Source organism: Macrobrachium nipponense, chromosome 39, assembly GCF_015104395.2.
Source record: "Macrobrachium nipponense isolate FS-2020 chromosome 39, ASM1510439v2, whole genome shotgun sequence".
Taxonomy (NCBI): Eukaryota; Metazoa; Arthropoda; class Malacostraca; order Decapoda; family Palaemonidae; genus Macrobrachium; species Macrobrachium nipponense.
In genome coordinates, this window is record NC_061099.1 from 48867244 (window position 1) to 48881558 (window position 14315).

A 14315-nucleotide genomic window follows, 5' to 3' on the forward strand; every position below is an offset into this window, starting at 1 on the left:
CAGATCACTTCAGGTCTATACAAGGGTAGCAGTGAGCTTTCTATCTTTTAAGCTGATGTTCAGGCTTGGTAAAAGTAAAAGGTGGTTTATGAAACTGATGTAAAGTTTTTATTTAAAAAAATCATATTTCAAATTTAAATCAATACCTTTACCATGTCTGCCTTCCAACATGTGTTCTGAGACAGGCTCAGACAAAACAGTATGTGAGCCTGACCATAACTTGAGGCCTGGAAGAGGCTTACATGAGAACTGTACCATTTGTGGACCAACTACCAAGGAGCAATCATTTCTCTTCCAAGCCTGTAGTATGTGGGGATTTTTACACAGGTGCATTAAAGGCCAAGTAAAAGTAGTTTAATTGTATAAGAAACAATTAATTATGCTGTAATAGAAAATTTATTTTTCATTGAAATTTTCATTTTTTTCTAGTAATCTTGTTATATTGCTTATTAACCCTTAAATGCCGAGCCTCTATTTACAAAAGTGTCTGCTGTATGCCGGCGGCGTTCGGGAGTTAGCACAGAAGTGGAAAAAAGTTTTTTTCAAAAAATCACAGCACGCTTACTTTTAAAGATTAAGAGTTCATTTTGGCTCCTTTTTTTGTCATTGCCTGAAGTTTAGTATGCAACCAATCAGAAAGGAAAAAAATATTATTACCATATATAAATATTGAAATATATGACAGCACAAAAAAATTTTTTATATAATTGTATACAAATCGCGCTGTGACCAAAACTGTTAAAGCTAACGAGTTAATTTTTTTATTGTACACTAAATTGCGATGATTTTGGTATATAACAAATTGTAAAGCAATCAAAGCAACACAGAGAAAATATTATAACAAAATGATGCATGAATTCATAACGCATGGACGGAAAAAAAAAGTTTTTTCAAAATATCACCATAAATCGAAACATTGTGCTAGAGACTTCCCGTTTGTTGCAAATGAAGGTAATTGATTGAATATTACTAGACTGTAAGTGTTTTGGCTTACAATTGCAGTTTCCGACCATGTTGGTTGAGTTAAGAGGGCCGGCCGGCTAATGCCATTTTTTAAGGACAGGACTTTGATATTCATACCACTTAATAAGGTGACTTGGGACATCTCCAAACCGCATATGATTTTTGCCTCTGACCTTCGGTTTTGTGACGCCAGGGCGATTTATCCCGAAAATAACCATTTTTCAAATTCTATCTCCTCCCTTGATATTTAATATTAAGACCTGGGATTACTACCATATATAGACCTGATGTAGACCTCCAATCAAATGGAGAGTTTTTTTTCTAAAAAGTTATTTTTTGCTAGATATGAATTTTTCAATATGGGTAAAAAAAATAACCCTATAAATCAGGAGAAAAAATTTATAAAAAAAAAATACGAAAAATTGGAAAAAAGGGCTCTATTTGATTGTTCTATAATGTCTTTCTGAGTTATATACCAAATTCAAATGTTATAGCTTTAAAACTAAGTGAGAAGATAGATTTTGAAGGTCAATAAGTATAGTTTTGAGATACGGCCGTTCAAAGTTTTCCTTCGTATTTCTATAACGACAATGTTAATAAATAATGATTATTATGAATGTATATTTTTTTTGTATTAATAAACCAAAACTATTTTATTTATCATAATTTAATCATAAATGATGATCCCTTTGCTCATATATCGCAGCTTGGGGCACTGCTTGAGGCAAGATGGGGCACTCCTTCCTATGCAATTCTCTCTCTCTCCCCTTCACTAACTCGGCTTATTACAGCGAATTTTCTTCTTCTGTATGTTAGCGAGATGTTTTCCTTGTATTTTCCTCTTTAGCATGATGAAATTCTTGCCCGAAACAAAGATAAACAAACGTAAATGCAAGAGAATGTCAGAGGTGAAACTCGAAGGTGTACTCTCTTTTTACAAATGTCAGAGGTGAAACTCGAAGGTGTACTCTCTTTTTACAAAGACAATTTAATAAATCATGATTATTATGAATTTCATAATCCATTTTGGGTATTAAAAAACCAAAACTTTGTTATTTATCATAAATGAAGATCTCTTTGCTCAAAGTTGTAGCCTTGGGCACAGTGTGACATGTGCTGTCAGGCAAGATGGGGGCGTTACTAAGCAACCCTCACTACGCAACCCTCCCCTCTCTCTTCACTAACTACGCGTATATTATGATATTCTGTAATAATACTTGAGCGATTTTTCTTCGTCTGTATGTTAGCAAGATGTTTTCCTTGTCTTTTCCTCATTGGCATGATGAAATTCTTGCCGAAACATACATAAACATACGTAAAAGCAAACAAATGTCAGAGGTGAAATGGAACGTGTAGACTACTATTGTCTGTGATCGCACTAAATCATGACTGGACTTGATAGCTGAGCCTGAAGTCTCCTTCTCGACTCGGGGAATGTCTACAGATGCCATTTCTCCCAATTTCTTTGACAGTAATTATCAAAATTTACGATAATAGAAGAAATATTGCATTTTCTTGTACGGATCAATGTTTTAGGCTTATTGAGTTACGTTAACTAATTACCCTGTAACTACGAAAGTAAGAGGAATTTTGACGAAATATTTCATATACGTATTCTCAAATGCCATATGAAGCTCCATGAATTTTTTCATGACTTTGCATTTTTCGCCCTATACCACCATATATAGGGGTTCCGGCCGGCCCCCTTAAAGTTGACGGAAGGTTGAATTTTTTCTATTTATCGTTATTTATATAAAAATATTTCAAAACTGATAAAAGCTACAACCACGAGTTATTTTTTTTGTATTCTAAATGAAACTTCACACATTTTCATGTATAACACTTTATGTAACGTCTAATAGAAAACTGTGCAAAAATTACGACAAGGTTACTAAAGAAATTCTGAAATTTTATACATTCAACTTACCTGTCAGATATATACATAGCTATTACTCCGTCGTCCGACAGAAATTCGAATTTCGCGGCACACGCGGCAGGTAGGTCAGGTGATCTACCACCCCGCCGCCGCTGGGTGGCGGGAATAGGAACCATACCCGTTTTCTAATTCATATTTTTTCTGTCGCTTGGAATGTAAACAACGTTTGCAGTTCCTCCTGATGGATTTTCGTGTTTCATCGCCATCGATCGTCTGGGCTAACTTTTACAGGGAAGTAATGGATCTTTGGTTTGGCATACGCTTTTGTTAACTTTTAGAATTTTTTGATAAAATTAACTTCGAAAATTTAGAAGATTAGTGACGTGTAACTACCGAAGTTTTCGGTAGACACTCATCCACTTTCACGAAAGTGAGTTACTTATTCATTCATGAAAGGGAATTACTTATATTTATTCATTAATACAAATAAGTGTTAGTGTTTGATTGAGGAAATGTATATCTTTCTTCCTAGTTGGGAAAGTCAGAAAGTAACTATCCTTTAGAAGCTTCATTAGCTCTTGTGTTAACGAGCAATTATAGTAGTAACAGTACTAGTAGTTGTTGCATCCTCATCACCTTCTTACTCCGCAGAATCTACAATATCATATTTGCAAATTGTAGACTTTGCATATATTTCAAATGCGAACTCTTAGAACGTAAGAAGTAAATATAGTGTTCCCCCATTACAATGGAGGGTGCGTCTAATCGGCTCTGTCTCGCTCTCAGGTCTAGACCTCTTCCAAGCTCACAAGCCCAGAGGAGAAGGAATGTCGAAAACCGTAAGGAGGTTTCAGAGAATCCCCACCGGTCAGGCGTCTCTCGGCAGGTTCTGTAGAGCGTCCCAGACTGCCAGGGATAGCCATTGGAAAGGCATCCTAAAACAGTGTTTCTCCCTTTTTATGCATACGGTTCCTCGATGGATAGAACAACTTCAAATGAATGAAATTGGCGAAGATCCTCGTATAATGCCTTCTGGTAAAATTATTCAAAATGAGAATGACATTAATCGATCCACCTTTCGGAATCAGGCAACGATTTAGGGCCTTCTAATATTAGAGATCATTCGATAACTTTTGTGATAAAGTCATTGTTCGAACAATTTTTTTTCGCAACTAGACGAGAGCGCTATCCCATGGGGGTATGAAATTGTTATTTCAACATAAGATTCCCCATCGGTGCATTTTTAGGTATAAATTATTGATGAGAACGATTTAGATTGTTTGTCAATCGAATGAATTATATGGATCTCGTTGAGTGATAAAGCATATATGTATGACTTTTAAGCTTCTAGCTCCTACCACGCTTAGGACAAATCGCCTTAGGACTACGGTATGGCAAGGCATAGACACATACCGAAATTTATGCTATAATGGTCGAGTGAAATCCTTACAAAATTTCCTAAATTAATACGGTTTACCTTAATGTAACAGTATTATAGAGGATTCTATTACGCTAGAGTATGAGTTATATGATGCTATCGTGTCTTCGAGAAGTGATCGGAGAAGCATATCTTTATTGGTGGATTGAGAGTAGGATAGAGCATTTTTCTTCGTGTTAGAAGAGGTTTCCATGAATTACCAGTACCCTTCTAGGACTTTCCTAGGAAGGAATAGGTTTAAAAGAATTGTTTAGACGACACCATTTAGTTTCTAGACTTGTCAAAAGTCTCGTTAGCTTAATTATGCTTATATAAAAAACTTCCTGAAGTTCGATAATAATTTATAAGATTCCTTATTTAATGGAGTAACTGGCAACTCTGGAAAGGGAAGCAGACTGCTTTCGCTTTGAATGAAGACCAACGCAGTCGCAGTACCTTCTTGTTCTCAGTCCGTGAGAGGTCGTTTACAGCTCTCTCTCCTGCGGAATGGGATAACTAACCGTATCTCTTCCCTGCAATCGTGGTCGGGTCTTAGCCTCGGATTGAGGGAATACTGAAGCTATCATAAATAAAATATTGTCTGCCTTTTGTTAGGAATCTTTCAATAAGAAGGATATTACAACCTTTCAATGCTGTTTACCGTAGGTAACATGATTAAAGGATTCTAATGCAGCAGAACATGATATTATTTAATGCACTCATACTTACGAAAGCATGACTTATTAGAATCATACTTAGTGAGAGAGAGATGTAATAGAGATTCACTTCAAGACTACGGTATGGTTAAGTCTTTCGAGAAAGGACACAACCGTATTTAGAATCGGATATTGCGCAGAAGTTGTATGAGTCGGATGGGAAACATTCTTTTTTTTAGTGGGAAATGGTTTCCCTGAATGGATTATACTACGTATATAAAAGTTTTTTCATAATAAGAACTGAATTAACATATGAAAGGATGTCGGGTACCATAAAGACACAGATGTTCTGGCACAATAACATCAAAGATAATTAGTAGGAGGCGCCAGCCTGGCGCGGATGCGCCACCCTGGCGCAAGTTTGCGCCACCCTGGCGCAAATTGCGCCAGCTTGTGCAATAAGCCTAGAGCACCATCCAAAATATTTCTCGTTTGAGCGAGTTATTAAACAAAAAGCAATGCAAGAATTTGCGAGTCCGTGAGAACCTCGATCGACGATAATAACTGTTAAAGTATGTCTAACATTTATTGCAAAGAGTTGTGAGAACCTGCGAGAAGTCTTCTTCATAGATTCTCCTTAGCAAGAAGAAGACGAACAGTCTTCCTGTAGACTGCTTCCTTTTCCTCAAACCATGCCATAAGTAATCATAAGCGCCAGCCAGACGCCTGCTCTAACTAGAAAATAATAGTTAATAGATATACCTTAGAGCAAATTATGCTTTCCTACATAGAGCTGGGAAGTTACTCAGTCCCTCACACTGGAGTGGTCCTTCTCGTTCAGGAAAAAAGGGGGGGGGATACGGAAGAATTAACCGAGGAAAGAAGAATAAATTCCCCTTCCGATATACTCGTATTAGAGGAAAATTGAGAAGAAACATCCAACTATGGAAGTACTGTAGAATTATAGGATTCTTACAGCACCTCTTCTTATTTTGATATCGAGATTTCCTGACCAAGGTTGCAAGTAATAGGCCATAAAGGCTCCAGCCAGGCGCGAGCGCCAGGCTTTAACCAGGCGATAGGCGCCAACCAGGCGTGAGGCGTCAGCCAGGCGCGTGCGCCAGCCAGGCGCAAGACATCAGGATCTCCAATTTCTCAGTATTTGGAGATAGACTTTCCAAGAGTTTCCTCTTTGAGAACTGACACAAGATCAGTTTTTTTTTTTTTTCCTGACAGTGACACAAGTTGTCGCACAGGCGGCCGTGGCCCTTGTCAGGATTAACTGAAATTGCGGAAGTCTCTAACAAGAACAGACTTCTCATGTCAGGTAATATAGTGGTCGCGTGAGCGACTTCTTTCTGGCAAGAGGAGTTGTTTTGGGAGAAACTCTTTTTGCCAGATCAACCCTCTACTGACAATTATTCTAGATATCGCACAGGCGAACGTAGTACGTGTCAGGATAAGTGGGTTCTTCTGCTTTATAGACCTTTACATGGTGAAGAGAACTGATATCCTTAGAGGTCTCTCGCTTTCCTCAACCTTATGAGACAAGTGATAGAAAATATATCGGACTCATAAGTTAATCTGGGTGCAGGTTTTAGAAAGACCTTGGCAACCCTTTTTTATTGCACGTTTCAGCTGGTCCCTTGAACCATGCAGCTCCTCTTTCTCCTCTTTCATTGTTATTAACAGGATGGTATATTTATCCTACTCCATGTAAACATATAACAAGGGAGACCTTGTAATAATGTGGTACTGGAAAAGACTCGTAGGAGCTCTCAGTATGGGTGAGAGGCTCTTTCAAGTATCTGAACCGTACATTACGGCCTGATGTCCTAGGATAGGAATCTTGAATGATTCTCCTCGATCCTGGATCAGTTAGTAGGAGAATAGGATAATAATAATTTGTTTTGCAGAATAACGATGATAGAATTTTTCCATTCTCTCGTTGCCCAGGCACGAGGACAGGAAGAAAGAATATAAGAGAGAGGTAGCAATATACGCAATCTTTATGTTATAGAAAGGGGAATAAAATTTAGTCTTTTTTCCCCTAAAAGATAAACTCTTTACAGAATGTAAGACAAAGGGCGTCAAAGAAAGAGAGGATATATGTTATGCCTCATTTTAGACTTAGTGAGGTTGGATTCTCAGAGGTCACGTTCTTCTCACAGCAGGTTTTGGAAGTCTTTTCCAAGACAGTCTGAATATTCTTTCAACATCTATTTTAAATGGACCTTAACAACCTCTCCACTCTGAGTCTGTCTGCATGCAGACTGACCAGAAGTGGACATGAATGAGAGGATGTTTCAAGGTAAATGACAGTAGTCATGGATAAGATATATAATTACTGCAGATCGTGCTTGAGGGAATGAGGAAACTGTCCTCTTCCGATACCTCTGTGAACCACATAGCGATTTTTTCTTCCCTTTCAGAGGGAAGAATTACCTTTGTATATATCTGCTATCAAAGAACGCAGTAAAAGGCTATACTCTGTCTCTATAAAGGGAATTGGAGATAGCAGAGCATTAAGATCTTCGGGATCTTACATAATACCTCTATACGACAAGACTTGGAGATCTTATAGTTACAATGGGATCCTATTTGGGCCTCAGATTCCGTGTTCTGACAAGATGGAACTGCTCCTCATTCAATGTTTCTCTTGGTACTAATCGACCAAAAGGACGAGTGAGATTTGGGCTTGGAATCTGGAATCAAATTCTAGAAAGACTCGGCAATGGGTTGGTTCCTGCCAGGCAATGTATTTACGTTGTTATCTACAAAAGAAGATAAGATTTAAACGTTTGCTGACAAGAGTCTTTGGAATACGATGAGGGCTCAAAAACTACTTCCCAGAAGGTTTCGAAGAGATATTTAAAGAGCTAGAAATCGGGAATCCTCCCAATTTCAGCTCAGTCTCTCCTTAAAACTTTTCCAGGCTCTTTCCCTGCCTTCGTGCAAGGATAGGGAAGATTTTGCAACGAGAGAACTCGTCAACATGTAGGAAGAGTGTCCGTGTTAGCAACTGAAGTATCAAGTAATGATCCTCCCGGCGGAGGAAGACTGGTCCTCTCGGACTATTAGATTTCCTATCGTCTTACTGGATGTAGCCGACTAAAATTACCTCCCTTGTTGCAGAGGCCATAAGCTCAAAGTGAAAGAATTTCTTCCACCCTTTTCCTTTCTCCTGATAAACGATTGTGGATGTTCAGACTTTCGGACAATGTAGCGCCAATCAGGCGCCAAATGCCAACGGAGTAAAGACACCAGAGGCAAGACAGTCTAATTAAACACTGGTCATTGTCTGATGATGGAGAAGGAGTAGGCCTCCAATCTGGCGCAGATGCGCTAGAGGCGAATAAATCAGGCAAATAAAGTGTCCGAGGTGGACATCGCCAGTTTTCATCGAGACTCTTAACAAGCTCGATCTCCAGCAAGTTGGGGAGAAGTCAGCCAGGCGCGAGCACCAGGCAAGCGAAGCACCAGCAGACGCAAGCGCCAGCCAGGCGCGAGGCGCCAGGCAGGCGCGAGGCGCCAGGCAGGCGCGAGGCGCCAGGCAGGCGCGAGGCGCCAGGCAGGCGCGAGGCGCCAGGCTGGCGCGAGGCACCAGCCAGGCGCTAGGCGCCAGGCAGGTGCGAGACGCCAGGCAGGCGCGAGGCTCCAGCCAGGCGCGAGGCTCCAGCCAGGCGCGAGGCGCCAGTCAGGGGCGAGGCGCCAGCCAGGGGCGAGGCGCCAGCCAGGCGCAAGCCAGGCTCTGGGCTTCATCTAGAAGAGATCTGTTGCAAAGAAAGCCCTGGTCTTCTTTGGAAGAGTGGAATCTCTAAAGCACTTCTTGAGTAACTTGAGGTTTCCTTCAAACAGCTAAGAATTAAAAGCGCTTGAAGTGCGAGCTTTTAACAATTCTTGTTCTTTCCATAACAATATGTCGTGGAGAGTCATATTAGCTGTATAACGGGAGATGCAACTCTGTGTTGACTTCTCTTTGCACGAAGGAGATCAAGTGGGCCTATGAGAGATCCTTCTCTCTTGTTATACGTGTCCACGGATGCGTTGCTGGGATAGGGAGCCGACACTGATCCTTAACTAGTGAATTAAAATTTTTTATTTTTTTTATTTTTTTTTTTTTTAACATAAGTGTATTATTTTCTGGGGTTATTTGAAATGAGTTTGGGGATAGCTCTTTTCAAATTAAGCACAAACCCTCGTGTTAGGATCAGGTGATCGGGATCGGTGTTGTGCTCCTTAAATATGCCAATAGGCATTGGTGTTGTATTGTCACGTAAGTGGATAAGACCCCATTGACAAATGACCACTAGATTCTGTCAAGTAAGTGGATAAGACCCCATTGACAGATCTACAAGAACTCTTAGCCATAGGTCACATCCTCGCTGAGGCTCTTGAGACGAAGCAGACTACTAGCAATAGCTAGGAAGTCGACCCTTCGTCTAAACACTTAGGAACCAAGGTTTTATTTATTTATTACCTACAACGTATGTTGTTTACCTGTCTATGCAGTAATAGCTGTCTTTTACCCTCCACCAATGGTGTGAATCAGCTATGTATATATCTGACAGGTAAGTTGAATGTATAAAAATGATATTGTTATGATACAATAAAGTTTTATACATACTTACCTGGCAGATATATACAATTAAATGGCCCACCCAGCCTCCCCCTCAGGAGACAGCTGGAAGAAAAAATATGAATTAGAAAACAAAACGGGTATGGTTCCTATTCCCGCCACCCAGCGGCGGGGTGGTAGATCACCTGACCTACCTGCGCGTGTGCGCGAAATTCGAATTTCTGTCGGACGACGGAGTAATAGCTATGTATATATCTGCCAGGTAAGTATGTATAAAACTTTATTGTATCATAACAATATCATTTTTCAGCCGAGTTACCGCACGCGGAGGTAAGGAAAAAGTTTTTACAATAATTAATCATAAATCGAAATATAGTGCTAGAGACTTCCCGTTTGTTGCAAAATGAAGGTAAATGATTGATTGTTAATAGAATGTAAGAGTTTTAGCTTAAAATTGCATTTTTCAACCATTTCGGTCAAGTCAAATTTGACAGTAGGTTTAAATTTTGGCATTTATCATGATTTATATGAAAATATTTCAAACTGATAAAAGCTACAACCATAAGTTATTTTTTGTTGTATTCTACATGAAATTGCCAAAATTTCACGTATAACACTTTATGTAACACCTAATAGAAAAGCTTTGCGAAAATTATGACAAGGTGACTAAAAAGATTCTGAGATTTTCAGCCGAGTTACCATGCGCGTAGGTAAGGAAAAAGTTTTTTTTCAAAAATTCACCATAAACCGAAATATTGTGCTAGAGACTTGCTGTTTGTTGAAAAATTAAGGTAAATGATTGAATGCTACTAGAATGTAAGAGTTTTAGCTTACAATTGCGTTTTTCTACCATTTCGGTCGAGTCAAAGTTGACCGAAGGTTGAAATTTTGGTACATCGTGATTTATATGAAAATATTTCAAAACTGATAAAAGCTACAATCATGAGTTAGTTTTTGTTGTATTCTAAGTGAAATTGTGCACATTTTCATATATAAAACTTTATGTAACGGCTAATAGAAAACGGTGCAAACATTACGACAAAGCGACGAAAGAATTTCTGAGATTTTTGGCAGAGTTATCATGCGCGGACGTAAGGAAAAAGTTTTTTCAAAAATTCACCATAAATCAAAATATTGTGCTAGAGACTTACAATTTGTTTCAAAATTAAGGTAAATGATTGCATAATACTAGAATGTAAGAGTTTTAGCTTACAATTGCGTTTTTCGACCATTTCGGTCAAGTCAAAGTTGACCGAAGGTTGAAATTTTGGCACTTATCGTGATTTATATGAAAATATTTCAAAACTGATAAAAGCTACAACCATGGGTTGTTTTTAGTTGTATTCTACATGAAATTGCACACATTTTCATATATAAAACTCTATGTAATGGCCAATATAAAATGGTGCAAAAATTACGACAAAGTGACGAAAGAATTTCCGAGATGCGTCGCTGATGCATTGTAGTGTGAGAAGAAAGAAATTCGCACATGCGCAGCTTGGTAAACAAAACAAAAGTGTGATACGTGAACTCCCAGCATCCCTCAAGTCGCGTGATTTAAAATCTTTCACAAACTAGGCCTATAACTATTTTTCCATGAATATTTTAAAAAACTTTTTGTAGTCTACGTACCATACGTCACTTGGCACATGACAGGCAATTTTAGTCAACGTACAATACGTCCAGTCGGCGTTTAAGGATTAAATAAGTTTCAAGGTGTTTTTAGTCTTTTTCTTTTTTTTTTTTTTTTTTTTTTTTTTTTTTTTTTTTTTTTTTTTTTGATTCAATAGTTTGATACGAGAGTATAATTTTACAACTCTAATTCTTTTTACAAAAGATTAATTCTACTGATTTATGATAATTACTAATTCCTTTTGTTAATATTTTTTTTTTGCAGACAGTATGACAACAGTTAACATGCTATCACTCCTAGATGACATTCTGTTAGAGGGATGCAAGGTGGAATCACAAGATTCAGATGACCAGCACCTTCGGGACTGTTATTAAGTGCTGTGCTGCGATTTTTAATAGGCTGTGAATTTTCAGATAACCTTACTTAGTTTAGTAGAAAGATAAAATGTAATTTTTCTTCAAGTATCAATATTTATAGGTATTTTGCATGTATGGAAAAGTCTTACCTACCATAGCCTGAAAGTGTGGGATCATATTTTCACAAAATTGTCAGTTCTACAAGTCCACAAAATAACATAAATATTATAGTTTTTTTTATTATTTTGAAACTAAGTAAGTAAAATATAACATTTCTGTAGCCTCAATATATAAGATATACTGGTGTCTTAAGATATTTAGAAATATTTCTAAAAAAAAATGCAATAAGGAAATGCCTTACTTCTTTGTATTCTGAGACTTCCCTGAATTGAATAGCAAATATTTCTATTGTTCATCGTGAGATAGTATTTCTATTTTTGTACTTATTTTAATGTGTTTCATATTGACATATTCTATATGTACACCAAGAAACAAGACAGGAACCTTAGACAGGAACTTCTACTGGTCCTGGAGAGCAATTTGGGACCAACCCAGTGTCAAAGAACATGCGTAATGAACTTTCGTGTTGAGAGAGAGGGGTAAAAACTCTAATTGAGCTAGAAGAATCATCTGTAAACTTGAAAAACCCATCTTGTGATGCTCCTCTTCATCTACACAACATCTGAAAGACTAAAACATAATAATATTCCAAGAAATGTGTAGTCTAAAATAAAAGACATTAAGTGTTCAAGAAAACAAAATGCACAAAACAATTTAAAATTATATATATTATACATAAGTGAATACAGTGGAACCCTACTAGATCGAGGTTCAGTACTTATCCCCAAAAATATTGTGGAGAAATTCACTAATTCGCAGATTTTTTCATAGAACAGTATTCATTTATTACTGTATTTTCATTTTATTTTCTTGACTAAATACATTTTTTATGAGAAAAGAATGAATTTACTCATTTTCAAACATATTAATGGAAACTATCAAATGTCTAAGTACAATCCCTTGATATTGATTTATCATCATTGTAATGTGTACAACTGTATAAAAAAAATGATGTCCAAGCCATTGGCAATTAAACCTGTAGCTCAATGCTTTGTATGTATTGTCAATAGTGTATGAGTTTTATTTTTGTTTCTGTGTCTCTCTCTTCCTGTCTCAGTTCTCTCTCAGTTTACCGAGATGAGAGAGAATTTTTTATGCATGTGTAACAATTAAATTTTTTTTATGATAATTTATTTACAAATTTTCAGGTGTTGATATTATTGCAAAACGGCAAAATATCAATCAATGTTAAATGAAAATCCCTTAATATTGCTGTATTATTTTAATATGTACTGTATAAAAAAAAAAACTGCTCAACCCATCTCTTTCCGTGATGCACATTATTGGCTAAAAGAGTTGGAAGCAGCCAATGACAAAACTTATAACATGATGCTTTGGTACCTATCACTTGTGTTGGAGAAGACGGCTGAGAAAGATCCTTGTCCTTTCCTGCAGCCACTTGAGAACCTTCCCTTGGAGACCGGGAGACACCCCTTCCACCAGAAGGGCTACAATGGAGCACGCACACAGTTGTTTGAAGGAGCATGTACACGGCTGCTTGATGAAGCACATACACGGTCAAGCTATGGAGTAAGCACACAGTCATGCGAGGGAGCATGTATGCAGCTGTGTGAAGAAGGGCATATGTGGTCCTGAGAAGTCGACCAACGCAGGGGAAACCATCCTGGAGAAGGAGGCCACACACTATGCCTAGAGGAACCATGATCCTTGACCCTGGAAGGTGGTCCTATCCATCACGCAGAGAAGAAGTCCTATTACATCGAGAGACATGATCACGACCCACAAGTCACTAGCACTTCTGCGGGGAAGAACAGGCAAAGAATTGCAGGCTCTGGAGGAGGAGAACTCCTGGAAGGAACTGGGTTAGCAACCAGAGCATGAAGCAGCTTTGACCTCTTGATAGGGTCTTTCTCATCCTTGTGATAAATTTGAACAGGCTGAGGAGACTATGAGCTAGCCTGAGAACTCTGATGAGAGGAAGGTTCATTATGAACTGGAACATGTCTATGCAAGTGAAGGGGGAAAAGACACATTCATGCTGGGAAGATGACAAAACCTCTCTCTCACTCTCAGAAGAAGCAACTGTCTTACTTGAGAACAAGAGGGAGGAGAAGGGGATGAAGCCCTTGGCTTACAACCGCTTGCTAAGCTAAATTCTGGAAAACCTCTTGCCTAACACAGAGACTAGCCTGTCAGCCATCGCTGAAAAGAACGCCTCTGAAGGGTTGACAAACGACTGCAATGACATCATGGGTGAGGCTGGGGGTGACGTCACAGGTGGGAAGGCTGTTGGGAGTGATATCACTTCATCAAGGCTAGCAGACTGAGTTAATGGGCTCACTGATGGCACCAGACCATTGAGCTGATTAACCCTCTTCCGCCGAAGCCCTAAAAATCAAAACCTCTCCTGTATGCCGGCTCCGGTTTGTAGTGAGCGCGAAGCGAAAAAAGGATTTTGACGTAAGGAAGGAAAAATCTATTTCTGGGCGATTGGCTCGTGTCGCCAGCGAAAATCCTTTAATCTATTATTTCTAGGGTAAATGTACTAACACATACCAGAGAATAAATAAAATAAAGAAAAAGGTCAGTATAACTGACTCGCTCACCCTCCAGGAGGGTGTCGGTATGAACACTAGGCGAGTGAGACCACTACCACGAGCCAAATGCCAATAGAAATCTCCCACTACAAAAAACCCTCCATGAGGGGAGCCGACCCCACAGAGTGAGCGAGCTTCGTACTACTACTACTACCCA

At 38.6% G+C, this 14315-nt stretch overlaps 1 protein-coding gene across 1 annotated transcript in view; it reads left to right on the forward strand.

Moving 5' to 3' along the window:
* Positions 1–12587, forward strand: part of LOC135210327 (uncharacterized) — a 702311-nt gene extending 689724 nt beyond the window's left edge. The window contains 1 exon segment of the mRNA XM_064243213.1: positions 11389–12587. Coding sequence (XP_064099283.1) covers positions 11389–11498 — 110 coding nt within the window. The 3' untranslated portion in view covers positions 11499–12587.
* Positions 12588–14315: the final 1728 nt, after the last annotated feature.